The sequence below is a fragment of the Zalophus californianus genome, chromosome 4 (genome assembly GCF_009762305.2).
Source record: "Zalophus californianus isolate mZalCal1 chromosome 4, mZalCal1.pri.v2, whole genome shotgun sequence".
NCBI classification, from domain to species: domain Eukaryota; kingdom Metazoa; phylum Chordata; class Mammalia; order Carnivora; family Otariidae; genus Zalophus; species Zalophus californianus.
In genome coordinates, this window is record NC_045598.1 from 150,131,611 (window position 1) to 150,157,766 (window position 26,156).

Genomic DNA, 26,156 nt, shown 5'->3' on the forward strand with positions numbered 1-26,156 from the left:
GTGTAATTTGACTTCTGCCATCAGCACTCCTGTTATCTCAAGGGTCACCCAATGTCAAAGCCAGTGGATACTCTTCAGCCCTTATCCTTTTGTTTACATCTCACTTCTTAAAATCTTTATTCCTTTGTCGTTCCTGACATTTTTTCTTTTCACTGTTACTTTTCTTCTGTGTGGGTATCTCCCTCTGTCTACCCCTTAACCTTGGTTTCCCCAGAAAGTTAGTCCCTCCGTTATCTTGATTGCCCTACGTCCTCCCTAGGTAATTGCATCCACTTATGGTTTTGACTACTAACAGAGTACATTACTTCTCTCAAATCTCTGGTCTATCCCAATTTGTCTTTACTTTGGACCTTTATAGCCAGTCATCTTTGTGGTATTTTGTTTGTTGGAAATAATTCTCTAGTTATACCCTAAGACCATGTTTTTCCACATGCATTCCGTCATATGGAAATGGTTATCCTCCAGCAATTCTTCCTACTCTCTCGTGATCATTTCTTTTTTTTTTTTTTTTTAAAGATTTTATTTATTTATTTGACAGAGAGAGACACAGCAAGAGAGGGAACACAAGCAGGGGGAGTGGGAGAGGGAGCAGCAGGCTCCCCGCTGAGCAGGGAGCCCGATGTGGGGCTCGATCCCAGGACCCTGGGATCACGACCTGAGCCGAAGGCAGCTGCTTAACCAACTGAGCCACCCAGGCGCCCCTCTCGTGATCATTTCTGAATAGTCTACTATCACCCTAAAAGCTACGCATCAGAATAGTCTTTGTTGTTTAAAGTTTTTTTTTTTTTTTAAGGTTTTATTCATTTATTTGACAGAGACACAGCGAGAGAGCGAACACAAGCAGGGGGGTGGGAGAGGGAGAAGCAGGCTTCCCGCCGAGCAGGGAGCCCGATGCGGGGCTCGATCCCAGGACCCTGGGACTGTGACCTGAGCCAAAGGCAGACGCTTAACAACTGAGCCACCCAGGCGCCCCTAAAGATGTTCTAATTGGGTTTCTTTTTTTAATCTAAAGGTGTAGGTAAAGGTAATTCGAAGATCGTAAAATATGTTCTCACAAAATGCTCCTTGGCAGAGTACTATGGATTTTTAGTAAGCTGAGGTATTTCTAATCATGAAAGAAATGAATTACTATATGCTATTATAGTGCTGAACGACTGTTTTTGCACCTTAAAAAAGTGAAGCCTTTCCTGAAACATGAATTTTGATTTTTCACACTATATTGTTGGAGCCCTAATTTGACTGTAAAAATGTGTCAAATGACATGCAGTTTATTTACTGGTATTTTTAGTCAAACTTATATGAATTAATGTTACTGTAGGTAGAGTAGTCGTCTCCCCCTTTTCCACAGGGGATAAGTTCCAAGACGCCTGGTGGATGCCTGAAATCATGGCTAGTACTAAACGCTGTGTATGCATACCTATGGTAGAGCAGTTTTAACAATGTACTGTGATAAGTTATGTGAGTATAGTCTTTCTCTCCAAGTATCTTAACTGTATTGTACTCACCCTTGTGAGGTGAATGATGTAGGCGTTGTGGTATAACATTAGGTCACTGTTGACTTTTTTGTTTTTAAGATTTTATTTATTTGAGGGGGAGGAGAGAGAGCGAGCGAGCGTGTGCGCATGAGCAAGAGCAGGGAGCCCGATGGCGGGCCTTGATCTAGGACCCTGGGATCATGACCTGAGCCGAAGGCAGATGCCTAACCGACTGAGCCACCCAGGGCCCCCTACTGTTGACTTTCTAAGTTATGTCAGGAGGAGGATCATCAGCTTCCGGACCATGGTTGCCTTCATATAAGGGGGACCTACTGTAATTCCATAAACGATGGCTCAGCATCTGATTTAATTTTTTTAAGAGTGGCTCTAGTCCGTCTTTGTTAGTTTCTTCCATACCTCTTATCATTTATTATTATAAGTTCAGCTACTCATTAAATTGTTAGCATGTAGGTAGTTTTATATTATGTGTACTAGCAAGACTTTATCTTTGACCACACCTGTAATAACATCACTTTCTTGTTTTGGAAGATCAAAGCCATCGGCCAGACAGAATTGAACGCAAGCAACCCAGAAGAAGTGTTACAGCTGGCAGCGCAGAGAAGGAAAAAAAAGTTCCTCCAAGCAATGGCAAAACTTTACTTTTAAGCAGTTAGTTAAAATTTTTTAACTTTTATTTTTTAAACAATGGGCTAAAAATAAACAGTATTAGATTATATAATACATATGTACACATTTAGTGGTGTTTTCTTTTCAGACAATACTGAAACAGTTGAAAAACAACTATACAGAAGACTTCATACCATAACCATAGCTTAAATTTATAATTTCTTCAAAGGAAGAGTCACGTGTCCAGTAACAGAATAAACTAGCAACTTAGATTTATTTTCAATTAGGCCCACTCTTGAGGCTGAAATTTTGTTTTGTTCTTTTTTAAAAATATGTAGAAGTAGCTAGTCTATATACAGCAAGTTCTTATGTCAGGTTTTTTTTGTTTGTTTTTAATAAATAGGAGTCAGTATACATTTACTACTTTTCTGCCTTATGAAAATAGAAGTTTAGGTCAAGTGTTAAGCTTTATCACTTTTGACACTGTCCTTAACTCATAATGTAGGAATTAAAAAAGGACCTTAATAGTTTTGCAAACATAAATAGTCTTAGTCACACTAAATTAAGAAAAAGTCCTCAGGGATATCTTGGGAGTTAATAAAGTGACTTTCTCATATAAATAGGTTGAAAGGGTACTTCTTCACTTAAATTGTGATGTACGAAAAGTTATTATAAAGCAACCTTTGTGTCAAAGCCCAAAGTAGGAGCTACAACATTTATCTTGTTTAAAATTTCTTTGGTATTCCCCCTTTTTGTTCATCTAAGCCTTACTGGTTAAAAAATGCCATGGCAAGGCAAATGTATCAGTTAAAAAACAGATTAAAGTTCACCATTTATAAAAATTCAAGTTTTATAATAGCTTGCTACGGCAGCTATAGATAAATTAGTCACCTTATTATAAAACTAAACCTTTTGTAAACAAGTTTAAATTTTATTTTCAAAAACCAAATTGCACTAGTCAAGAATATGAATTTTGAGAATCTATAAACTAGATTCAAAGTATTGTATTACTCAATGTCCCCTTTAAGGTAGTACTTATATAGTCTAAAACGCCAATGATAAAATTCTCAGTTTATCAAGATAAACATAGTAACACTGGATCAAAAAAAATTGTTATGGCATAAATTGTGGCTGGCTTCTATCCAGTCACTTTGGGAATGAAATCTTTGTAAACAATCCTGCTGTTTGTTTAAACAAACAGCTAACCTAGGAATTTCTTCCTTAATGCCAATTTTAAGTAGTTTTTTTAAATTCAAAGAATGGCAGTGAAACTTCTGAATTGGCTAGGACAGTCATAGCACTACTTTTCTGAAAACTTTAGTAGTTCAGTTCTGTGAAATTCTACCCAATACTCAGTCAGCTCCAGCTTGTTTGCTTAGTTAACTTCCTCAGTGTTTTCCTGGTGGTTTCTCAGTGCTTTTCGGTGGTGTCATAATTCCTCCACTACACACTGGTGACAGCTGTCCCTCCTTTCTGAAGGTGTTTACGTAATTCACTTCATCCTATAGGTGTGAAGAAATCATGCGGACAATAACAGGTAAGATAAAGCATTGACAGAGTTAACGTCAAACCAGATTTTTTGGGTATTCATTTGAGACTACTTAGGCCTCATGTAGTGGTCTCTGTCTTTGCAAGCATGACTAGTCACATTTTAGAGATTCAGCAGTTTGAACTGCCTACAACTGTATTTTTAAAAACTCTTACCTGGACTATTGGCATTGATCTTGAGACACTCCACAAATCTTGCTGTGACATTAGTGTGCCCATTAGAACTTTCTACCCCCTAGTAGCTTAAATCACTGCCCTGAGGTATTTCTAGTATCCTTACTATCAGTTTCAGTGACTTACTAGATAAAAAACCAAGAAGCCCCACAAGAAACATACCAGCATAGCCAGATAATTTGTATGTGTCTGGATATTGTGTCTGTCTTCCATAGAAATCTTCTTAAAAATTTTCAGCTTCACAGGACTAGTACTTTTTACTACGCTGACAAAAGGCACCATCCAGTCTACACATTCAGAAATGCTGTCCCATTCCAAACCTAGACAGAGGAAAAATAGGAAAATGTGAAGGTTCCATGAGAAACTGTCTTTAAACATAGTTTGAGAGTGCTAATCTGCTTTAACTTATTGGAACTTGATTTTGGCCTTTTTTTTTTGTTTTAATTTATTAGAGCGCACATGATAGCCAGGGGAGGAGCAGAGCCCAACATGGGGCTTGATCCCCACCACCCAAGATCCTGAGCTGAAATCAAGAGAGTCAGACGCTTAACGGATTGAGCCACCCAGACGCCCTGATTTTTGGCCCTTTAATAATGTGACCGTTTTGAGGGAGAAAATTACTTAGAGCCCCCCCCCCTTTTAAAGGATTTATTCATTTGAGAAAGAGCACATGAGCAAAGGGGAGGGGTAGAGGAGCAGATTCCCTACTGAGTGCAGAAAAACAGGACTCTGTCCCAAGGACGTGAGATATGACCTGAGCCAAAACCAAGAGTCGGACGTTTAACCAACTGAGCTACCCAGGTGCCTCAAGACTTTAGAGCTTCTTAACCAGTACCTTCTACATATGAAACAAATTGTCAAAACCCAAAGAACTCTTAAAGCAGAGCTATATCCATGTTGACTGACTTCAAATGGATATAAATTCCATTTGACATTTTTTTGTTTATGGATATATATTGAAGATTAGAAAGTACTTCTAACCAAAAGGGAAGGTAATGGCTAATTTTCTTCCATTTTATAGGAAGCTAAAGTTGATAAAAGTCCCTTTAAAAGTGGACATGTAAGAAGATAAAATATAGTGCTTTACCTGAGGCTTTCTTAACCACTTCAATAGAGGTAAAATGGCACAAGGCAGCGGCAGCCAATATTCTGTACTGGAACTCTAATGAATCGATGGCTAGAATACACAGATCTAAAAGCTAGCAAAGGAAAAAGCAAAAGTACACATATTTAAGAGAAAAGATGAGTGATACATGTTGCTACTAAAGATCAGTCAGCTACAATTTTAGAGTACTTATGTGGACCCATATGCTAAGAATTGCTAAAACTACAGGGATCCAAACAATTTCCTTGAGAGTGGTGGCTTGAGTTAGTTAGGAAGTGAATAGACAAGGACTGTTAGGATGCAGTGTGATATGTAGTAGTAGGAAGGGCACCTCATCCAGAGTGGGGAAGACTTGTGCTGCTTAAATCTTAAAAGATAAGGTAGCTAGGAAGATTGGGAAGTAGAGTATTCTACGTATAGGGAACAGCATTTGCAAAGATAAATGAGAAGGTATTCCTTTCCCTTGGAACTCCTAGTTCAGAACAAAGGAATTCCTTCATTTCCTTATTTGGGGGGGCGGGTAGTAACTGGAGAGGGACAGATTAGATCATAGATTAGCCTAGGTTAGATCATAAAGTGTCATTAAGAATTTTAGTTCTGATTACTGAAATTACTGGAGGATTTTAAATCAGGAAAGATACATTTTAAGAATGATGCTTTAGAAACACGTTCCCTTCTGTGTATCTGCTTCACTGTAGTCTAAACAGATTAGTTAAAAGGCAGATTATAATCCAGGTACGAAGAGCTGCACAAAGAGCAGAATGGTGTAAAAGGGCTAGATTTCAGAGACCTAAGGTGATACCTGTCCAGTGGAAGAAAATTGTTTGCTCACATTGGTCCAGAAGATAGAAACGTGAGAATACTTGGAAATAAACAATGTAGACACAGTAATTACCAGCTTATCAAATGTTTGTTCTCTACGAAAAGGGTATAGCTGCATAAGATAATTTGGAATGCTGGGAATTGACAGAAAAAGTCTTCATTAGAAAGTTTTATAAAATGAACCAATTCTAATATTTTACTGGTAATTCAGTTTTAGTGTTCATAATGTGTTGACTAGATTTAAAATACAACTAAATTTCAACCTAGGTTATTTAAAACCCATCCCAATATACCGTAGTTCCTTCAATTCCATATGTAAGCTTTTCATACCCTACACAGAATTAGAACATAGATTTTCCTCACTTATATATGGCAGTTACAATAGTCTTTAAGATACTTAAGAGAAGCAGGCAGGAAAGAACATTTGTTATGCTGGTCTAGGAAAGCGTAATTTGAACCAAATTTTTATAAATAACTAATCTTAATTCTAATGTACAAAATAGGTACCCTGTGTATTCAGATAGGAGAATAAGATAATCATATAGTTTCATACCATACTAAAGACAACTGGCTAAATGCCTTTTTCCATTTTATATACCAAAAGTATTTAACTCTATTTTAGACTCAAAGAATGAAAAGTATTCGTAATACATTTGAACTCAAAAGTTTAAAAAGTTTGTCTTCTAAAATTATTAAGCAACATAAATGTTGAGAACAATTTTATGCATCAGCAGTTTTGTTCTCGTCAACTAAGGAGTGAATTATTATGCTTTTTGTTGTATAGCTTATTTAAGACTATAAATGCACTAAACAGCTATAATAAAACATTAGCATACAGTCAGTGAAAGTACCTGAGCTATTTGAATGAACTTTTCCTGAGAATATTGAGGTAGAAGAACTTGAGGAGTATCTTTAAGAGCATCAACTTGAAGGAAGAGATTTAGCCAGGAGATGACTGTTACAGGACAGAGTTCCCATTTTAAAGCCTGTTAATGGAATTAAAATACCTGTTAATAAATGTAGATATATATACACTCTTATACATAGCTATTTTACTAGTCATTTAAAAGCTTTCTGCTTTAGGTTTATTTCTTCCTAGGAATTTTTTTTTCTTTGTAAGATTTTTATTTGACAGCGAGAGGGAACAGAGCGGGGGAGCGGGAGAGGGAGAAGCAGGCTTCCCGCTGAGCAGGGAGCCCCATATGGGGCTCGATCCCAGGACCCTGGGATCATGACCTGAGCCGAAGGCAGATGCTTAACGACTGAGCCACCCAGGCGCCCCTCTTCTTAGGAATTTTATTCTTACCCTTATTTTTATTAAAAATATTTAGAGATACTTCAGCATGTAAAGGTGCTTAATATAGGCCCCTTTATTATTATCTAGTCTTTATTTAGAAAGCTCATTGAGCCTAGTATTCATTCCTCCTTTTCTCATTTCTTGCAGCCCCTGGTCTTCCACATCTATTTTTATTTGTTGAAACTGCCTTTGTAAAATTGTATTCAGTGACCAAAGCTAATTCCATTCAGATCTTTCAAGAACTGATTCTAGACTTTTTCTTTTCATGATCTTTGATGGCTTCTCATCAAATTTAAAAGTTCAGAACAAAAAAGACAGATCCTGATTTATGATACCGTCTCCTCCGTGAAGCCCTGGGACTTGACCATTTACAAGCAGTCTAAAATAGTTAGGTGAGAACAGTGTTACAGAAAATTCCATCTCCTCTTTACATACCCCTTATGCTGTGCTTGCTTCAAGCCTGAATTTGAGTAAGTTTATTATTAGAATGGGATCTTTCTGGGCACTTGATATTTAACAGAGTTATGAATATAAACGTTTATAGATTGTAATCTGTAATACATATAGTTTAGATAAATCTATAAAAAGTCCTTTGTGTGTCCTATATAAAAACTCATGGTGTTCAAATAACATACTTTCTAGTAGCTAACATTCAGCCTTTAATTCAGAGCCTGATTAAACACCTTTGTGCTTCTCTTATCCATGCTTCTGTTAATAGCCTTTTTGTGTATAGAAAGAAAAAAAAGGCAAATAATTCTCATTATCTGTTGAAAGAAGGGGAATATCAGAACTAAAATTTGAGAGTCACTGTTGGAATTCATTTATATATACACATGCTATGCTAATTATACTTTTCAAAGCATTGTCCTTAATCACTTTAAAATTAAGAAAGTAATATATTTTCAATAAAACTTCAAAGACAGAAAAAGAAGAGTCTACAGGTTCAGTTAATTCCCCTCCATCCATGCCATTGTCAGTATTTTGATGCATTAGCCTCTTTGAACTGGATCCTAATGCTTAATGAAACCTGTTTTGACTATTTACATTGTGGTCTTTCAGATTCAGTAGTAATCACTAAGTCACTAATTGCAACTAGACATAATTTATTACCTTTAATATAATAAGTTCCATTCTTAAAATATCCTCTTCACTGCAGGCACCATCAGTGACATAAGCAAATTCTTGGAGCTTAGGAGCATATATTTCCTTTAAAATGGATTTAAAAAAATAAGCACAGTTGAGATTGAGATTTAAAAAGTTACACAGAAACCACATACAGTCTTCATTTTTAAGGACAGCTTCATGAAGTGATTATATGTCTTAGTAACAAGATATTTTTCAAGGATGCAGGAGTCTAAATTAGCTAACTACCCTGAGACTTATTTTCATAGACTTGATCTTGATTTCCAGTTAATAAACAACCAGAATGGGGTGCCTGGGTGGCTCAGTATGTTAAGCGGCTGCCTTTAGCTCAGGTCATGATCCTGGGGTCCTGGTATCGAGCCCCGCATCGGGCTCCCTGCTCAGTGGAGAGCCTGCTTCTCCCTCTCCCTCTGCCTACTTGTGCTATCTCTCTGTCAAATAAATAAGGGTGCCTGGGTGGCTCAGTTGGTTAAGTGACTGCCTTCGGCGCAGGTCATGATCTTGGAGTCCCAGGATCGAGTCCCGCATCGGGCTCCCTGCTGCTCAGCAGGGAGTCTGCTTCTCTCTCTGACCCTCCCCCCTCTCATGTGCGCTCTCTCTCTCATTCTCGCTCTCTCAAATAAATAAAAAATAAATCTTAAAAAAATAAACAACTAGAATATCTTAAAATATTTCAGTTAAAAAATAAAAAGCCAAACTTGTTTTAAGATTGCTTAGTATATTGGCCAGACCAAAACAAGACACTATTTTTAAATAAGGTCTAGAAACTACTGAAAACAGTTCCTTCACTATGAAAGTATGGTAAGTCAAATACGTTCTGCAGTTTGGCTGACAGGTCTGTCTTAACAGCCCAGAGAATAGACAGAATGATCAGAGTAGAAGAGAGGCCTGCTACAGATGAGAACAGGCTAAAAATCAAGATTTCAGTCTAGAAAGGTACCTGAAACACACAGCATGATTCCAGGTAAGGACAGACTGAATACAAAAGTATTCACCAAATTTGGCAGAATTGGGAGATGGCTCTTAATGCTCAAAAGTGTATATTTAAATATACACTTAAATGAAGGCATGATTCACAGTCCCTCTCCTACCCTCAAAATGATTTCAGAAGAAAGTATGATATCCAAAATGTACTGTTTAAGAAAAATAGATTGAAATTGTGTGAAAGAAAACCTCAGGCAAGAAAAGAGTTGTTTTCTATCCTGGCACCACCACCCAGATACAGAATATAGACCATTCAGTATATAGATACAGACCATTATTTTAACCCGGAATAGTATTTATTTCATTTGATTGGTCAGTTAGTTTTCAAAGACCATTCTATTGAATCCAAGTGCCATACTAATGTATAGGGACCACACTGGTATATTTTGTCTGGCAGAATGAGCCATAGGATAATTCACCTAGATGTTTCCTGAATCTAAACCAGATGCTTATAAATAGGCTCAGATACTAACAAAGGGAACTATGTTTATCCATCCAAATCAGAAAATGTTTTAGGGAAAAAAGACCACCCACTCATCTTTCCTATAGAGTTAATGTTAAAAGCTGTATTTGCTGGGATTATTAATGTGTTGATTTAAAAAAGTGAGGTAAATCGATCTATGGATAAACCTTGAGAACTTACCTCAAGTTTGGAAGCGATGAATAATGAGGTAATTCCAATGAGTTGAAGCATATTTTTATTTATATCCTTTTGTGTCAACATAAATCTATCAAAAAAGTCTTGCGCAAGGTAAAATGTTTCTCTATGAAGTGTGTATACTTCACATACCTAGAGAAGAATCCAAACATTTAAATATTCTATGCATTTCTCCAGAGTAGAAAGTTCTCTCCTAAAATACCAGTCTTTAGAATACTTTTAAGACCAACTTTGGGGGCGCCTGGGTGGCTCAGTTGGTTAAGCCTTCAGCTCAGGTCATGATCCTGGAGTCCCGGGATCGAGTCCCACATTGGGCTCGCTACTCAGCAGGGAGTCTGCTTCTCCCTCTGACCCTCTTCCCTCTTGTGCTCTCTATCTCTCATTCTCTCTCTAATAAATAAGTTAAAAAAATTAAAAAAAAAAAAGACCAACTTTGCTTTTTAGGATACCAAAGCTAAGGCTGGGGTGGGGGGGCAGATATTAACATGTACTAGGATATAGGATAAAAGAATCTATTACCATCCTCATTTACGCTTTCTAGTTTGTTTTTTTTAAGTTATTTATTTTTAAAGCTTTTATTTATTTATATGTCAGAGAGCACGCACAGGCAGAGGGAACAGCAGGCTCCCCGCTGAGCAGAGAGCCCGACGTGGGACTCATCCCAGGACCCTGGGGTCATGACCTGAGCTGAAGGCAGATTCTTAACCAACTGAGCCACCCAGTTGTCCCTACTCTTTTTTTTCACATGGACTTAATTTATTCCCAGATATACTGATACTACGAGAACTTTTTTCTATTAATTTCCTAATTGTTCATTGCTGGTAAATGGTTAAGTTTTCATGCTTAGTTTATATTTTTAATTCTAATAGCTCCAAATGATTCTCTTCACTGTTCTAGGTAGACATTTAACTACAAAATGATAACGTTCCTTTCAATGTTTTTAACTTCATTTTTCATGTTTTACTGCATTGGCTGAGAATTTTTATAGAAGAAAACTGAATGAACAACATTGGTGATAAGACAGTCTTGATCTCATCCCTTGTTTCTGACTGTAATGGGAATGTCCCTAAGTTTCACTATTAATAATAAACAGTATCTGTCATTCCATACTTATTACAGGGAAAGTTTTAAATTCTGAACTCTAGAAGGTAGCAACTTTATCCCCATTTTGAGGATGAGGAAAACAGATGGAAATACATGAGTTTCTAATAAACAATGTGTTAAGGAAATCTTAGTTTCCTACATATTTTGAAATGAATGGAAACAATTTCAAAAGTCTTTCACATCTATTGAGACTTTATGATATTTCTCATTTAAACTGTTAAGGTAATGTTGAACCATCTTTGCATTCCTAGACTAAAAGGATATACTAAGAAAAACTAGAGTTTAACACTGCTGGATTTATTATATTCTATACAGTTTTGCATATAATCGTATTTAAGGGAAAATAGCAATAAGTTTGATGGGCCACTACTGGAGAAAAAGTCAGTGTAACATAAAAAGGAAAAAAATTCTATATAATTGTGCTTATTAGGTGGCTTCCATGATCACTAGGCACTCCAGAAGTTACCTTCTTGTACCCACATGATTGAAATACCTTCCCTTCTAGTCAGAATAAGAAATGATAACCTTACTCAAAAGGATATTGTTTTATAGTCTTAAAAACTTTTCTGATAGCTTCTGAGATCTACTCTGCCATGTCTTATTCCACCAAAAAGCCTATAGTGTTTCTCCCTTAGAGAACATCATCCCTGTCAAACACAGGGAAACTACAGAGCGAATATCCAAGGGCTGGAGGAAAATCAGTCTCATTTACACAAGTAATCATTTTCCCAATAATTTTAGAGACTCTTGGAATTCTTATCCGGAGAAAAGGAATGGGCCTAAACAAGAGAACATTCTGGCACAGATCTTTAGAGACTTGGGAGATCACTGTTACTCCCTTAGATTAATGGTACAGTGTATTTTGAAAAGGAATAAAGGTATGTAATAAAGGGAAACTACATGAAGCCTAGGGGGCTTAGTGCCTCTGGATATTCAAAGCCTCCTTATCATTTAGGACCTAGAAATGAGGAATCTAAATCATAATTTGATTTTGATGATGCAGAAAAGGACTTCTGAGGGCCCTGAAGCCTCGTCCTGGTTCTTCACCTTGCATAGCAGAATTCAAAACCTTGTCAATTATATATGCTGTTCATCTTGATCCTCCTCAGTACCCAGTGCCTGGTACACAGCAGTACCCACGGACACCAGGAATTCTGAATTAGGTTTGGGTTGTATGGGATGCAGTGGCTGTGCTATTTTATTCTCACAAAGCAGACATTTTCCATTTTGGTACCATCAACTGCAGTATGTACCCCCAAAAAGATGGCTGCTGGAAATGAATACCAAGGGCACATGGAAAGCACATGTACATCTAAATACTTTTCCATTATACAGAGACAAAGGAAATTTGTATTGATGAAACATACCTCTAAAAGCCAGTCTAGAAGTATTGACCTCATCTGTGGTTCCAAGTCAGAATGCAGAACTTCAAAATGTTTGTCATGAACGTATCTGGTCTCTTTTTTTAGCATGTTTAGCCAAACATCCTTTGAACATCCCCAACTATAGAAAGGAGGAGAAAAGAGTATGTGACCTACATAATATTCAAGCTATCTGTTTTACAAAGAATAAACTTCAGGCATTGAAATACAATTAGAACCTGGAAGGAGAAGCTCTTTAAGTTAGGAAAAAATTGCTACTTTAACTTTTAGAAACCATTTCTTTAGCATAAAAAAGCAGAAGCCTGAAATTGTACTGTAAGAACTTAGACTATGGCTTTCAAGAGTGCTTTCCCCATTTATAAAAGCCTCCCATTTAAGAGAACAATAGTTTCTGAGGAGCAACACTGAGAATTTAAATATTTAAGCATATGATCCCAGTAGAGACAAGTTCCAGTCATCTCCAGGTAGATCAATAATAGACTCACCTAAAGTGGTGGTAGCTGGGACAGAGTATAGTGAAGGGGAGGGATGGTGAGTTTAAGTGTCTGCCCATTAATGTGTGTCTTAGAGCCAAATATACTACGCTATGTGTTTTGTATAAGCTGTACCTCTTAGTCATATTAACTAGAAAAAAGAATTGAGTATAGATCTTCCTAAGCCTGGTAAGAAATAGGGTTGATATATCAAATGAAAATGTCATACATTTCCATCTTAACAATTTAGAAAAATTATTTAAACCTCATTTAAAAAGCCTCTAATGAGGCTTACAGTATTCAGCAAGTAAATGAAAATTACTTCATAAAAAAATCAGTATTTTAAATACCCATATATCCTTTGCAAACATCACCATTCTCAATACATGCATAAATATTAGTAAAGAAAGCAATTTTTGGATGTTTTTCTACATTATAATGGAGGTAAAATAAAACTCAAAATAGTGTAATATATTTAGTACAATTTTAATCTTCGATATCAAATTACAAAAAATTTTCTTACCTTAAATCAGGCAAAGGTGAAGGATTAATAAAAAGATTTTTAAATCTGTAATTTGTAAATCTGGAGAAGTCACTTGTTCCCATTTCTTTGTGGGGTGTTTCAATGATAATACAAGGACTGATCCCCCCAGATAATACAGGTGGCCAACAATTCTGTCATTTAAAACAAAAATTTGTGCAAAAGAAAATCAGCTTTTGTCTTGGATCTTTCATAAATGGAAGCTAGTATCTCTAAACAGTCTATAGTTTTCCCCAAACACCATCGTTAACCACTGCTGGCAATCTAGTTGACATTCGTATTTTAGAAATAAGATATACAGTTCATAGCGATCTTTAAATAGTAACAGGTGGGATGTTTTAGAGAACAAAATACAATTCTGGAAATACATTAGGTATTGGGGGAAGGGAGTAATAACAAAATGCATCTGTAGTCAAACACTAATCACTTTCAAGATTATAAAACAAATTCTCCCTGTTTACAATAGTGGCAAGGGCACCTTGTTTTATAAAAAGCTCCCTCCACCCCAGTTAAGCCTGCTCCCATACTTCAGAATACTATAAGGCAAAACCTTAAAAACGGAATCAACTGAAGTCAATTACTTAAATATTTTTTAAAGGACCCTTTCCCCAACCAATGCTGGTTTCAAAGAGAACCATTGTCTCTAGTATTCTCTGTACCACACATACTTAGGATAGGTAGCAAAGGGCTGGGTGCCAGTCTGTCAGTGACTTCACATCCTATTTATGCCCCAAGGAACAGCTATTAGGACCCTCCACTGTAGTCAGAAAGGGAACAAAGAGCAGTACATTGGACAGATTAGGCGGGCCCTGGTGCACCAGGCGACTCCAAGAGGGAGGGATTTACAAAGAGGAACCAGCTGCTTCAAGGCAAACTTAACTGCAGCTGTAGTAGGATTCAGGCACATAAAAACCACCCAAAGATATGCACCTTCCTGCTGACCTCTAGGGGCATTCAAAGTAAAAAGTGTCAGAGGTATCTTTCTGTTGCATAGTAATAACACAATTCTATTCTTATTTGTCCTGCATTCGTTTCCCCAAAGCCCACCCAGCCCAGTTCTGCATTACCCTGATCTCATATTGATGTTTCTTGGTGACCTCCTCTTTCCTTTTTTTGACATCCTGGAAAATAAAAAAGACCACTGTTAAACTGAAGTCCCAGCAAAGAATTTCTAATCTCTCCTCTCTCTCTTCCCTTAACTCACCTGAGCTGTTTTTCTCTTCTTGGCCTGAATTATCTGGGCTTCTTGGGGGGAATCCGTCTGGCTGGGCTGGGGCTGTTGCTTAGCTTGTAAACGGCTACTACGGTGAAATTTTTTAAAGACGGTTTAGTAAGTCATGAGTTTCAAGCACAGCAGCTAACTTTTAAACATATCTATCTACAAGACAAATAATGTTACCTGCGTCTTGACATTCTCTTCTTTCAGGTGTGTGAATGTGAAATCTCTGGAGGGGAGAAAGGAAAAACGAGAGTCAAATACATTGTCACCCAAATTCTCCCAAGTGCCAGTCAGATGCTCTTGCAGGGGTTACGGCTCAGTCCCTCAGGAGATGGCCTGGGCCATTTACCATGCTGTCTTATGCACGACAATGGTTGTCTCACGGTATTAATTTTTGGACACATGCCTGCGTCTCCTCAACTGAATGTACTGCCGGGACGCGAGGGTCTTCAAGAATTTACAAAGCACCCCCAGCAAGGAGGCAGATCTCCCCCAAATGGGTCTTTTCTGCGCCCTCCATCCTCTCTCCCGGAACCCTCGGGGACTTGGGCAGCGCCCCCACGGCCCCCCTTCCGTCCTGGACGAGCCGCGGGGAGAGAGGGGGTTGTGGAGGCGAAACGCTGTGGAGAAGCCGGTTCCGCGCCAATTTGGAGAGCGGCGGTGGCGGGGAAGCAGGGGGCGGAGGGAACGGAGACTTGTGTCACGTCCTTCAGTCTCCTTTCCCTCCTTCCCAGCCCCCCGGGCCCTGCCTGTCGCTTGAAGGGGCACCGGGACCCCGACTCCAGATGGGGGGTGGGAGTGAAAGGAAAGGGAATTAAAGAAAGGGGGAAACTGGGTTGGTCAGGGAGCTCTTCTCCCCGTGAAGGGAACCCAGACCCCATCCTCTCTCCCGCGGGAGAGCTCCCCTAACGAGGGTGGGAGAGAGAAACCCCTAGAATGAGGGCATTTTCCGTGGCCTCCCCCTTCGGGGCAGCCCTCCACCCTCGCCGCTTCCCCGGCCCCCTGCCAAGGATCCTGACAGGGACGCAAAGCGGGGACCCATCCCCCCCAGCCGCCTCTTTCTCAGCCTTCCCATTTTTCCTCCCTTAAGCTCCCGCCCGCGGGAAGAATCGGCCCCGGGGGCTTTCTTTCCTCCCGCACTCCGCCCTACGCCCAGCACCTCCTCACCGCTAGACCCGCTACCGCTCCGCTCTCAGCTGGCGCCGGCGCCAACCCAATATATAGGCCGGGCCAGGCCCGCCCTGCACGCATGCGCCGCAGACTGACACCTCCGGACTGCGCGCTCCCCTCTCCCGCGCGCCCGCCCCGCAGGCCCGTGCGCGGCGCCCTGCTCAGTCCGCGCCCGCCCACCCCGATGGCCCGGGACCCGCTCGTCCAGGCCCTCAGTCCGCGTTCACCTGTTCTCCACTTCACCTGCCTGCGCGGCCCGGAGGCGGGAGGGAGTCTCTCGGAGGCTCCTCCCTCCTCCGAGGTCTGGCTCCCCGCCGCTCTGCTTCCGCATCTCCCGCCCGTGCTTTCCAGTTCCCTCCCGCCCTCAACTCCCGGATCCCGTCCGTGTCAGGCCGCGGCTCAGTCCTGGCCTACGGCCAGGTGGAGGCGGCACGGGCGAACATAAGAGTAGTCAGGAAGTGGCCATCCTGCGGCGCACCGTGGCTGTCCCGCCAAGGTCTCAAGGAACCCAGTTCCTTCGGAAAAGACGCCGGGACCAGGAGGGCCCGCCCCCGCGGGAGGAGCGCCGCTTTGGCTGGCGAGCTGGCCAATGGGAGGCGAGGACGGCAGCACAACGTGGAGAAGCTGCAGAATGTAAACAGAGCCGGGCGCGCCGCGGGCCACGTGTGTCCCCGCGCGCCACCCGTCGGGTCTGGGACCACCGGGGCCGGCCGTGGCACCTCAGGGCAGCCATTCTCTGGGATGCCTGTCTTGCACTTTTCTCCAGCCCGCTGACGGAGGTTCGTGTCAACCATTTCCCGCTGCCCGCTCCGCCGACCGGGTTACCTCCCATGGGTGGGTCTCTCCGCACCCCGCCGCCTTTCCCCTGCCCCGCTGCTTCCCACTCCGAAGTCCCCGCGCCGAGAAAACGCTCGCGCCAGGCCGCAACCTCCCTTCCTGTCCTCCAGACGGGCAGTTCCGGGGCCCCCCAGGAGTAAAACGTCTCTTAAGAGCGGGGCGGGGGGCAGCATTCGGCCATCCCCCTGAGAGCGGTGGCCCTCCCGGGTCGGGCCGGGAGAACTAACCCCCACCACGTGCAGGCCCCGGGCCGGCCCGCCGCGCCCCGCCCCGCTGCCGCCAGCGCGCCCTGCGGAGCCCGCGCGAGTTGCCCGCGCAGGAGGGAGCCGCCCGCCTCCGAGCTATAATAGCAGGAGGCGGGCCCGACGCGTTTCCTTCTCTTTCCCCCCGCTAGCTAAACATAGGGGTACCCTAGCTACCTCTATTACCGCCCCTCTCCAGCGCGCCCCAGACTGGACATCTCCAAGTGGGACATGCCGTTGCTACTCCGCCAACAGGTTTTGCGGCGGGAGCGGTGGGGCGGAGACGCCTGCGGGAACAAAGACCCCCGCGGTGGAGCAGCCGAGCTCAGGCTCCCCGGAACTCGCGGCAGCTTGGGCCGGCCGCGGGCTGGCCGGCTTCGGCGCTCTGCCCTGGTCCGGCGCGAGCCGCTGGGGTAGGGCCGGGGAGACGAGGGCGCTCGAGCTGGCGCGGTGGCGCGGCCCGGGCGGGAGCCTTTCCCGAGATGCACCAGGCGGCGGCAGCGGCCGGGACCGACCCGGGACCCCGCCCCGCGCCCTTTGTGCCGCTCGGTCCGGGCGGCCCTAGGAACCTAGAAATAACCACTGCTCTTCGGGGGTTGGGACTCTCAAGGCCAACTCTTTTTCCCTCTTTGGATTCTGACTCTGACGACAGGCTCGTGACGCCGGCAAAATAATTGTTTTCCCCCCGTATTAACGCAGGAGGAAATACTAAGAGCCTTGCCTCCGGTGACATAGAATCAAAAGAGGCCCCGAATCTTCAGTCCCAAGAAGCTCGATACCATTATAATGCTTATGATGGCGCTCTCGTTCCGGGAGGAGTTGCCTCCGTTTGCAGTCACCTCAAAACACTTGGCGGTGTAAAAGCTTAGAGATCTAACAGCATGATGGTAAGAAAAGGGAGGTCTTCCAACAAGCGTATGTTACCTTGACGTACACAAAACTGGTGGCCTAAATGAGCGACTATGATTATGAAAATATATTGAAAACTATGTCGATGAACATTTGTAGGATTAATCTTGGAGTATGTATGTATTGTATGCCCAGCACTGGGCTAATTAATAAATTACTTGTAAACAAGACATGTAATTAGAAATCTTCTTTGGTCAGTGCCCTTGACTATGAAGTGAATACAGTGCAATCATAGTAAGGGAGAGAACTCGGAAGCAATCTCAAGACTGCTTTGTCTGGAACCAACAGGGTGAATTCTGCCTAATTACAAGTAGCTGGCCAATGGTTAAGTGGGACTGAAAAGGACATGGGTTTACTCTCAGATGGACCCAGGTTCCAATCCTGCTCTGCTGCAAGCTACTGAATTCCTCTGAGCATGGGTTTTCTCCAGAAAACATAGAAGACACTCTTTTCATGGCTCTTTCTAAAGATTACATTTGATAATGTATATAGAGACCCTCTCTTATGTATGTACCTGTCACAGAGCAGATGCTCTTTGCTCCTCTGTCCACCCCCCTTACTAGTTTACACCCATAGAAATTGAGTTGTTTGAAAGATCTGCAATAAAACAGAAAGCTGAATGACAAAATTGCTGTTTCCCAGAATTTTGTTCATGTAGTCATCCTTTTTGATACTTACTTTAGACATCATTTTTTTAAAGGTTTTAAAAAATTTTTAAGTAATCTCTGCACCCAACATGGGGCTTGAACTCATGACCCCCCCCTCCTCCAAGATCAAGAGTCACAGGCTCTTCCCACTGAGCCAGCCAGGCGCCCCTAGACATCATCTTTCAATATGTTATCTTTGTTTCATATTTTAGCCCCATTTCCCACTGATCCCAGTTTTAAAATTCACTTATTTTGTGTGATCTCAGGGTTGTGAGATCCAGCCCCGAGTTGTGCTCTGTGCTCAGCACGGAGTCGGCTTGAGATTCTCTCTCTCTCTCTCTCTCCCTCTCCCGCTCGTGCTCTCTCTCTCTCTCTCAAATAAATCTTTGAAAAATTCACTTACTTTGAAATGTATATTTTTTCATGCTTGTAGTAATTTTAGAGATGTTGGCATTTTCTAAAGTATATTTTCCCCAGTGTTCATGCAAAGTTAAAACACCATGTTAAAGTATTGGCCTCTACAGTGCTTTTATTTTCAGGGGAAAAAAAGGCAGGGAGAAAAGATTTTTAGAGGAACAGGTTTAAAAAAAATCAGGCCCAGCCCACTTATTTCTTGCTTCTGTACCTTTTCCTCCGTATGCCTCCTCTGTCAAACCTTCCTAAACCCCTTTCTCTGTGCTCTTCAGTTCTGCTCACCTCACAGTACAATAATTACCTGTTAAAATGTCTTTTATCTCCAACTAGGCCTTGGATCTTGTTTTGTTCATCTTTTTATAATAGGTACCCAGCAGTTCAGAGGCCTACAAAGTAGGACCTTGGTAAATACTGAATTGAATTATGCATAGGATATCCCATTATAGAACTTTAATTCTCTACGGCTAGAGTGATGGATGGTAGAATTATTCACCAATTAATAAGTTTTTTTAATTAATTCTATTTTTAAAGATTTTATTTATTTGACAGAGAGAAACAGTGAGAGAGGGAACACAAGCAGGGGGAGCAAGAGAGGGAGAAGCAGGTTTCCCGCTGAGCAGGGAGCCCGATGCGGGGCTCGATCCCAGGGTCCTGGGATCATGACCTGAGCTGAAGGCAGACGCTTAACGACTGAGCCACCAGGCGCCGCAAATTAATTCTATTTTTTAGAAGTTTTTAGATTTAGAGAAAAAGTGAGAGGGTAGAACAAAGCTCTATATATTCCTTCACCTTCCCTGACCACCTCACACAGTTTTTCCTATTATTGACACATTAGTCTGTCACATTTATTACCATATGAATCAATGTCAATGCATTATTAACTAAAGCCCATGCTTTATTCAGATTTACCCTAATGTCTTCTTATTGCTGCTGGATCCAAACCCATTGCATTTAGAACTCATGTCTCCCTGAGGTTCCTCTGGGCTGTGACAGTTTCTGAGATTTTCCTTATTTTTTTATGTCCTTGACAGTTTTGAGGAGTGCTGGCCAAGTATTTTGTAGGATGCCTTTCTTTCTTTTTTAATTTTGTTTATTTATTTGAGAGAGAGAGAGAGCAGGAGTTGGGGGGAGGGCAGAGGGAGCCCGATGTGGGGCTGGAACCCAGGACTATGACTCGAGCCGAAGGCAGCCACTGAGATCACTGAGCCACCCAGGTGCCCCTGTAGTATGCCTTTCTAGTGGAATTTGTCTTATGTTTTTCTAATGGTTAAACTGAGGTTATAGATTTGGAGGAAGAATATCGCAGAGGCAAAGTGCCATTTTTATCATATCAAGAGTACATGCTGTCATCATGGTTTATGACTATTGATGTTGACCTTGATCACATAGTAGTGTTTGTTGGGCTTTGACATTGTAAGAGTTACTTCCCCCATCCCCACCCTCAAATACTCTACTGCTTGGAAAGAAGTCACTATGCAGCCCACAGGGAAGGAGTGGGGAAGTTATGCCCCTGCCTTTAAGGTAAAATATCTACCTATGGAATTCTGCTAGATTTGCCTCTCTCCCATTTATTAACTCACTCAATGATTTATTTATATCAGTATGCACTCATGGATATTTATACTTTTTTGTTTTGGTTGTGTATTTTGAAGTATAATTCAATAGTACTTTATCTTGTTGCTCAAATTGTTCTAGCCTTGGCCGGGGTATTTTTTTTTTTTTTTTAAGATTTTATTTATTTATACAGAAGAGACAGAGAGACAGGCAGAGGGAGAAGCGGGCTCCCCGCTGAGCAGGTAGCCCGATGCGGGACTCGATCCCAGGCCCCTGGGATCATGACCTGAGCCGAAGGCAGACGCTCAACGACTGAGCCACCCAGGCGCCCGGCCAGGGTATTTTTAATACTTTTTTTTTTTTTTGTCCTAGAACTGATTTGAAGTTAAGCAAAAATGAATATGGCTAAATGATGACCAGTATATCTCATATGAAGAGAGGAATAAAACATTTTTTACCATTTACCATTAAACTTGTTTATTATCCATCTAGCCAAAAGGCATCAACAGAAAAAAAAATCCTTTCACATTTTAATACTGAACTGCCCATTAGACTATTCCTTTTATTGCCTCATCAAGGACATTTTTCAGTAAACCTATTTTTTTCCTTTTTTTGTAACGGCGAGTGCTGGTAGGATGACTGCTAGTGTAGTTGGGCACCACTGTCTTGATTTAAGCCAGCAGTTTCACTGCCGCTGCCGTCTGCATCAGCATAGCAAATGTTAACACCGTGAAAACAGTTTTGACCTTGTGGTCTCCCTGAAAGGGCCTTTGAGACCCCAAAGATTCCCAGACCACACACTAACTGCAGATCTAGTTTCCAAACCAGAATGCTAGGAGTCGTCTTAGTTATTCCTTTCTTCTTTTTTCGGAGCCTCGTAATTATAACTAGTACTTCCCGAGCAGGGTGAGGTGCTAAGCTCTACTCTAAGCTTTTCCGTTGTATTAACTCCTTGCCGTCCTCCACGGACACTCTGAGGCAAGTGCTATTATTGTCATCCCCGCTTCACAGATGAGACACAAATGTAGTTTGCCCAGGACGCACGGGGGAGTCTGACTCCAGCACCCCTGTGCTGTGCTGCTTCCAGTTACCACCGGGTCATTTCCAAATTAATCCTCTTTTTTCCTCCGCCTTAGTTCAGTAGGACTCCAAATCTCTCCTCAGTGCAGTGAGCTCCCAAGTGGTTCTCTTGACATGCGTTGCCCCTTCTGATCTGCTTTCCAATGTATTGCCAAAGCTCTCTTTCTTTCTTTTGCTTTTTTAAGGTTTTATTTATTTGAGAGAGAGCGAGAGAGAGCTAGAGAGAGCATCAGCTGGGGGAGAGGCAGAAGGAGAGGGAGAAGCAGACTCCCCGCTGAGCGGGGAGCCCAATGCGGGGCTCGATCCCAGGACCCCGGGATCACAACCTGAGCCGAAGGCAGACGCTCAACCCACTGAGCCACCCAGGCGCCCCCAAAGCTCTTTCTCAAGCACAGAATTGCCCACACCACCACCGCCGCCCTGCTATTGATTGCCTTGGGGTAAAGGCCAGATCCTGTAACACACAAAGCCTCTTGCACCTGGGAAATCCAACTGCAGGGCTGTTCTACACACCCGTTGCCCTTCTTAACTGGACCTTTGTACTTACACCTCTCATTCCCCGCTCCACTGCCTTCCCTCAGCTAATTCCCACAGCTCCATTAATACTCAAAACACCACCTCCTCCAGAAAGCTGTCCTGCTCTGAGGTCGGGCTCTTTACACTCCTTTCTTCCCACTTCCTCCTTTCCCCCATGCAGGAGCTCCTTGGGGGCAGGAACTGACACCCACGTGCCTGGCCAACCACAGTCCCCTTTGTGGAATGAATGGAGGGGGCAGCTGGAGTGTGCGCATCGGCCAGCCCTCCTAAACCAGACTCCAGGGACCACTCCTTTTGTAGGGGGCGTGTTGGAGGACTCAGCAGGGTCATGGCTGAGTACTGCCCTCTAGAGGCAGAGCTGTTTCTGGCATCTGGGATTCCAGAAGCACCTAGGAGTCTAGGCTGAGAGAGCCTGGCTCTGTGGGAGCTGCCTTCAGCCACCCTGGAGGGCTGGGGGGTGCACTTGAGAGGAAAGGCATCTTAACGTGTGGGAGCTAGAACCCCTTAGAAATGGCTGGTCCAGCTCCTGAAGGATCTGTGGTAACTCCACAGTGCCGAGAAAGAACAGGGAGCTCCAGGTAGAGGCTGAAGTTGGCAGGTAGATGCAGGGTGGACCAGCCTGCTCTGGGCTAGGCACTGTTCTTGTTAACTGCAAGGGATATGACAGTTAACAAGAAAGGGCCCCTGTCTGCAAGAGCTTACTGTATGTTGGGGTGGGGGGCAGGACAAACGTGTAACAAATAACTATCATGAAGCAATAGAGAAAAGAAAAAAGTAATATGATAGAGGGGACCATTAAGCTGTAAGGGGTGGGGAGTGAATTGGGAAGGACTCACAGAGGTGGTGACATTTTGTCTATTTCATTCGTTAATTCAACAAACGCCAGGACACAGTAGTGAAGCAAACGAAAATTCCTGCCGCCTTGGAGCTTAATTCTAGTTAAGGGGTATAGAAAACAAGCAAACATATGTCAGGTAGTAATAAGAGAAATAAAAGCAGCATAATGTGCTGTGAGGTGCTGTGTTAGACAGATGATCAGGGAATACTAATTGGTGTGACATTTGATCCGAGAACTGTGAGGTGAGAGAACAAGTCATGTAGATAAGGAGGAAGAACACTCCAGGCAAGGGAACAGGGAGTCCAGAGGAGCTTGGCTTATTTAATGGACAACAAGGAGGTCAGTATGGCTGGAATGTAGTGAGGGAGGGAGGGAGAAGAGGCAGCAGGAAGGAGTGTTCAAAAATGCCCCGTGGGACTGCTGGGTGGAAAATAGACTCCGAGGGGAGATCAGTCAGTAGACTAGAGTGATCCGGGTGAGAGATGATGGCGACTCGGAACAGGCTTGGGGTGGCAGGGTTGATGAAAGCTGGTTGCATCCAGAATGGATGTTGAAGGTAGAGCTGAAAGGATGTGCTGATGGATTCGATGTATGGGACAGGGCCAACTCAAAGGTGAACAACTAGCTGAATGGCTGTCATTTATTGGAATTGGGAAGATGAAGGGAGGAGTGGCTTTAGGGCAGAATGAAATCAAGAGTGGGTTTTGGACAGATTAAATGTTAAAATCTTTCCTTACATTTTATTACAAAAATTTTAAAGATTTATTTATTTTAGAGAGAGAGCATGGGGTGGGGAAAGGGAGAGGAAGAGAGAATCTTAAGCAGATTCTGCACTGAGTGCAGGGCCTGACATGACGCAGGGCTCCATCTCATGACCCTGAGGTCATGACCTAAGCCAAAACCAAGAGTCAAATGCTCAACTGACTGTACCACCCAGGCACCCCTATTAGGAAAATTTTAACTGCCTATTAAAGTTGAAAGAATTTATAATGAATACCCATATATCCAGCACCTAGATTCCACCAACATTTTGCCATTCCTACTTTATCATAGTTCACTCCATCTATCCATCCCTCTATCTATCCACTATTTCATCTTATTTTTGGGTACATTTCCAACAAAACTGAAGATACCAGTATATTTCTCCCTGAATACTTTACCATTCCTAGCATTAACAGAGTTCAATTTATGTGTGGTGTGTTTTTTTTTTTTTTTAGGTAAAACTTACTTAAAATGAAAAGTACAAATGCTACATATACATTCTTAATGGACACACTTTTGTAACCCAAACTCCTGTCAAGTTATAAAACATTACCATCACCCCCAGAAAGTTCCCTTTCCCTGGCAATCCCCTCTTCCACCTTCCACCACCAGGGAGCCATTGTTCCGAGTTTTTTCCACCATAGACTGGTTTTACTAGTTCGATGCTAGAACTTCATATTATATATAAACTGCATTGTGTGTGCATACACACACATACGGCGTCACACTGGCCTCTCTCAGCGCGTTTTTGACTCTCACCCATGCTGCTGCATATACTGTACTCTGTTCCTTGCTTAGTATTCCATCGGGTCCATACACCAGTGTATTTTTTAGTATTTGGCTATTCTGAGTAGAGGTGCTGTGCACATTCTTGTATTTGAACATTCCTGCTGTGAACACTTGTGGACAAACATGTTCATTCCTTTTAGGTATTTACCTAAGAGTAGAATTTCTGAATCATAGAGTAGATATGTGTTTCAGTTTTATTGAAAAAACAAAAACAAAAACAAAAAAAACCACCACCACCCATTTGTTGTGATGAGCACCAGGTGTTGTGTGTAAGTGTTGAATCACTAGATTCTACACCTGAAACCAATATTACACTGTATGTTAACTAACGAATTTGAATAAAAACTTGAAAAAAAACCTGTCAGACCTTTTCTCAAATGTCCATCAACAAAAGAATGGGTAAACACATTGTGGTTCTAGTCACATTGTGGAATGCTGTGCTCTAGTTAAAATGAAGTAGAGCCACAAGTATCAACATGGACGCTTTTCAAAAATATAATGTTTGGGAAAGAGCAAATTTTAGATGGAAACATTCAGTATGATACCATTTATATAAAGTTGGAAAGCATGTGAAACAAATATTACATATAGCTATTGATACAAACAGTAATAGCATAAAGGCATGTTTTGCAAAAATAATCATGATTTCAGGGTAGTGGTATCTCGGGATGGGGGCAGGAAGACGAATGGGATCAGAGGGGTTTGTAATAGGTTTCACCTGTATCGTTAAAGTTGTATTTCCTTAAAATCTTCTGAAGAAAACACGGTAAAAATGTTAAGATTTTATAAAGCTGAGTGATGTGTATACACGTTCATTTTACTCATCTTTATACTTTCTGGTTCTCTGATTTCTGACTTGTGTCTCAGGAGCTTCTCCTGAAGTACTTATCTCATTTACTCCTTCGCCCCTGGCTTCTACTTCTGTAGGTAGTTGAGACTAGGCAGAGCAAGAGTTCAGGGGACAGAGCTGCTCACCCCGCCCCCTGAGCTCCCTCGGCGAGGTGGGGGGAGGGCACAAGTTCGGTAGAAGCTCCCCGGGAGGCCCCTGGGGGGGTGCAGGGGGTGTCCTGGCCGGCAGAGGCTACTACCACCTGCAGATGACTTCCAGCCCTTCCTTCCCACCTGCTTCCTAAATTTAGGTCTGTGATCTGGGCCAAGCTCTCCATCCAATCCCAGGTCCAAATCCTACCTAAAATTGAGCAATATATTAAAATATTTGTTTTGTTCCATTGTTCAGGGTTTTTTCTTCAGGGACTCTTAACTTTACATCCGTGCAATGCCCTTTGCCTGCCTGTCTTCCCTATCATGGCTTCTCTAATGATTTTTATTTATTTCTACTTTATCTTCTTCACGTTCCTTCTCTTTTTTCCACAGCGTCCTCCAGAGTGGTGCCTCTTCTCGCTTGTGTTTCTTGTAATTTGGTTTCTGAAACACAGTTGTTTTTCATGACCCTTCTTTTCTAACTCCCAGTTCCCGTTGTCTGTGACCTTCTGCCGCGTGGCCGTCCCTTTCTTGAGCGGTTTCTGCCCCGTCAGCCTCTTGCGCAGTTGCCATCGCCTGGTGACATGTTTTAAATGTTATAATAGGATGTTGATTAAATTTTTTCTTCTGCCCCGTGGCAACAGTTTTCTGATGAGTTTTCCTAGTCTGCAGGGAAGTTCTGCTGCTCCTTTTCAGATTTTTTTTCCGGCAGTGCCTTTGTACGGGTGTTTTTCTTACGGTGCGTCTGACTGGATGTTGAGTCACAGCTTTTTATCATTTATTTTTGCATGATTTGGATTTTTCAAAACCAACCGTTTGCAAGAGAATCCTGTGATGGGAGTGG

At 42.3% G+C, this 26,156-nt stretch overlaps 3 protein-coding genes across 8 annotated transcripts in view; 2 read left to right on the forward strand and 1 right to left on the reverse strand.

The window, feature by feature from the left end:
- INTS8 (integrator complex subunit 8) overlaps positions 1 to 2,216 on the forward strand; it is a 52,166-nt gene extending 49,950 nt beyond the window's left edge. For both annotated transcript variants that reach the window (XM_027607663.2, XM_027607673.2), the window contains exon 27: positions 2,025 to 2,216. In XM_027607663.2, coding sequence (XP_027463464.1) covers positions 2,025 to 2,141 — 117 coding nt within the window. In that variant the 3' untranslated portion in view covers positions 2,142 to 2,216. The remainder of the gene's footprint in view (positions 1 to 2,024) is intronic.
- Positions 2,217 to 2,849: 633 nt separating this feature from the next.
- CCNE2 (cyclin E2) lies at positions 2,850 to 17,505 on the reverse strand. Of its 5 annotated transcripts, none has more exons than XM_027607700.1 (12): positions 16,979 to 17,505; positions 14,733 to 14,778; positions 14,538 to 14,634; positions 14,401 to 14,454; positions 13,316 to 13,467; positions 12,305 to 12,440; positions 9,819 to 9,965; positions 8,159 to 8,254; positions 6,603 to 6,737; positions 4,912 to 5,023; positions 3,987 to 4,144; positions 2,850 to 3,604 (listed from the first exon to the last, which is right to left on the reverse strand). In XM_027607700.1, the coding sequence occupies exons 2-12, from the start codon at positions 14,744 to 14,746 to the stop codon at positions 3,491 to 3,493; spliced, it is 1,215 nt and encodes a 404-aa protein (XP_027463501.1). In that variant the 5' UTR covers positions 14,747 to 14,778; positions 16,979 to 17,505; the 3' UTR covers positions 2,850 to 3,490. The 5 variants fall into 5 exon arrangements, with proteins under 5 accessions (XP_027463501.1, XP_027463521.1, XP_027463512.1 ...); XM_027607720.1 differs by lacking the exon at positions 16,979 to 17,505 and adding an exon at positions 15,966 to 16,087; XM_027607711.1 differs by lacking the exon at positions 16,979 to 17,505 and adding an exon at positions 15,950 to 16,058.
- Positions 14,955 to 17,697, forward strand: LOC113925627 (translation initiation factor IF-2-like). Its single transcript, XM_027600131.1, has 4 exons — positions 14,955 to 15,344; positions 15,643 to 15,863; positions 15,931 to 16,556; positions 17,501 to 17,697. Exons 1-4 carry the CDS (start codon positions 14,955 to 14,957, stop codon positions 17,668 to 17,670), a joined length of 1,407 nt encoding a protein of 468 aa, XP_027455932.1. The 3' UTR covers positions 17,671 to 17,697.
- Positions 17,698 to 26,156: the final 8,459 nt, after the last annotated feature.

What these genes read in the sequence shown, in the direction of transcription:
- CCNE2 (XM_027607700.1), bottom strand. An exon ending in AACATCAATATGAGATCAGG is followed by an intron (nt 13,468 to 14,400) that starts GTAATGCAGAAC and finishes TTTAAATGACAG; the next exon opens with AATTGTTGGCCACCTGTATT. An exon ending in TCACCTTTGCCTGATTTAAG is followed by an intron (nt 12,441 to 13,315) that starts GTAAGAAAATTT and finishes TCCTTTCTATAG; the next exon opens with TTGGGGATGTTCAAAGGATG.
- LOC113925627 (XM_027600131.1), top strand. Translation starts at nt 14,955, where the DNA reads ATGCCTGCGTCTCCTCAACTGAATGTACTGCCGGGACGCGAGGGTCTT. An exon ending in ACCCCGACTCCAGATGGGGG is followed by an intron (nt 15,345 to 15,642) that starts GTGGGAGTGAAA and finishes TCCTCCCTTAAG; the next exon opens with CTCCCGCCCGCGGGAAGAAT. An exon ending in GACCGGGTTACCTCCCATGG is followed by an intron (nt 16,557 to 17,500) that starts GTGGGTCTCTCC and finishes GTATTAACGCAG; the next exon opens with GAGGAAATACTAAGAGCCTT.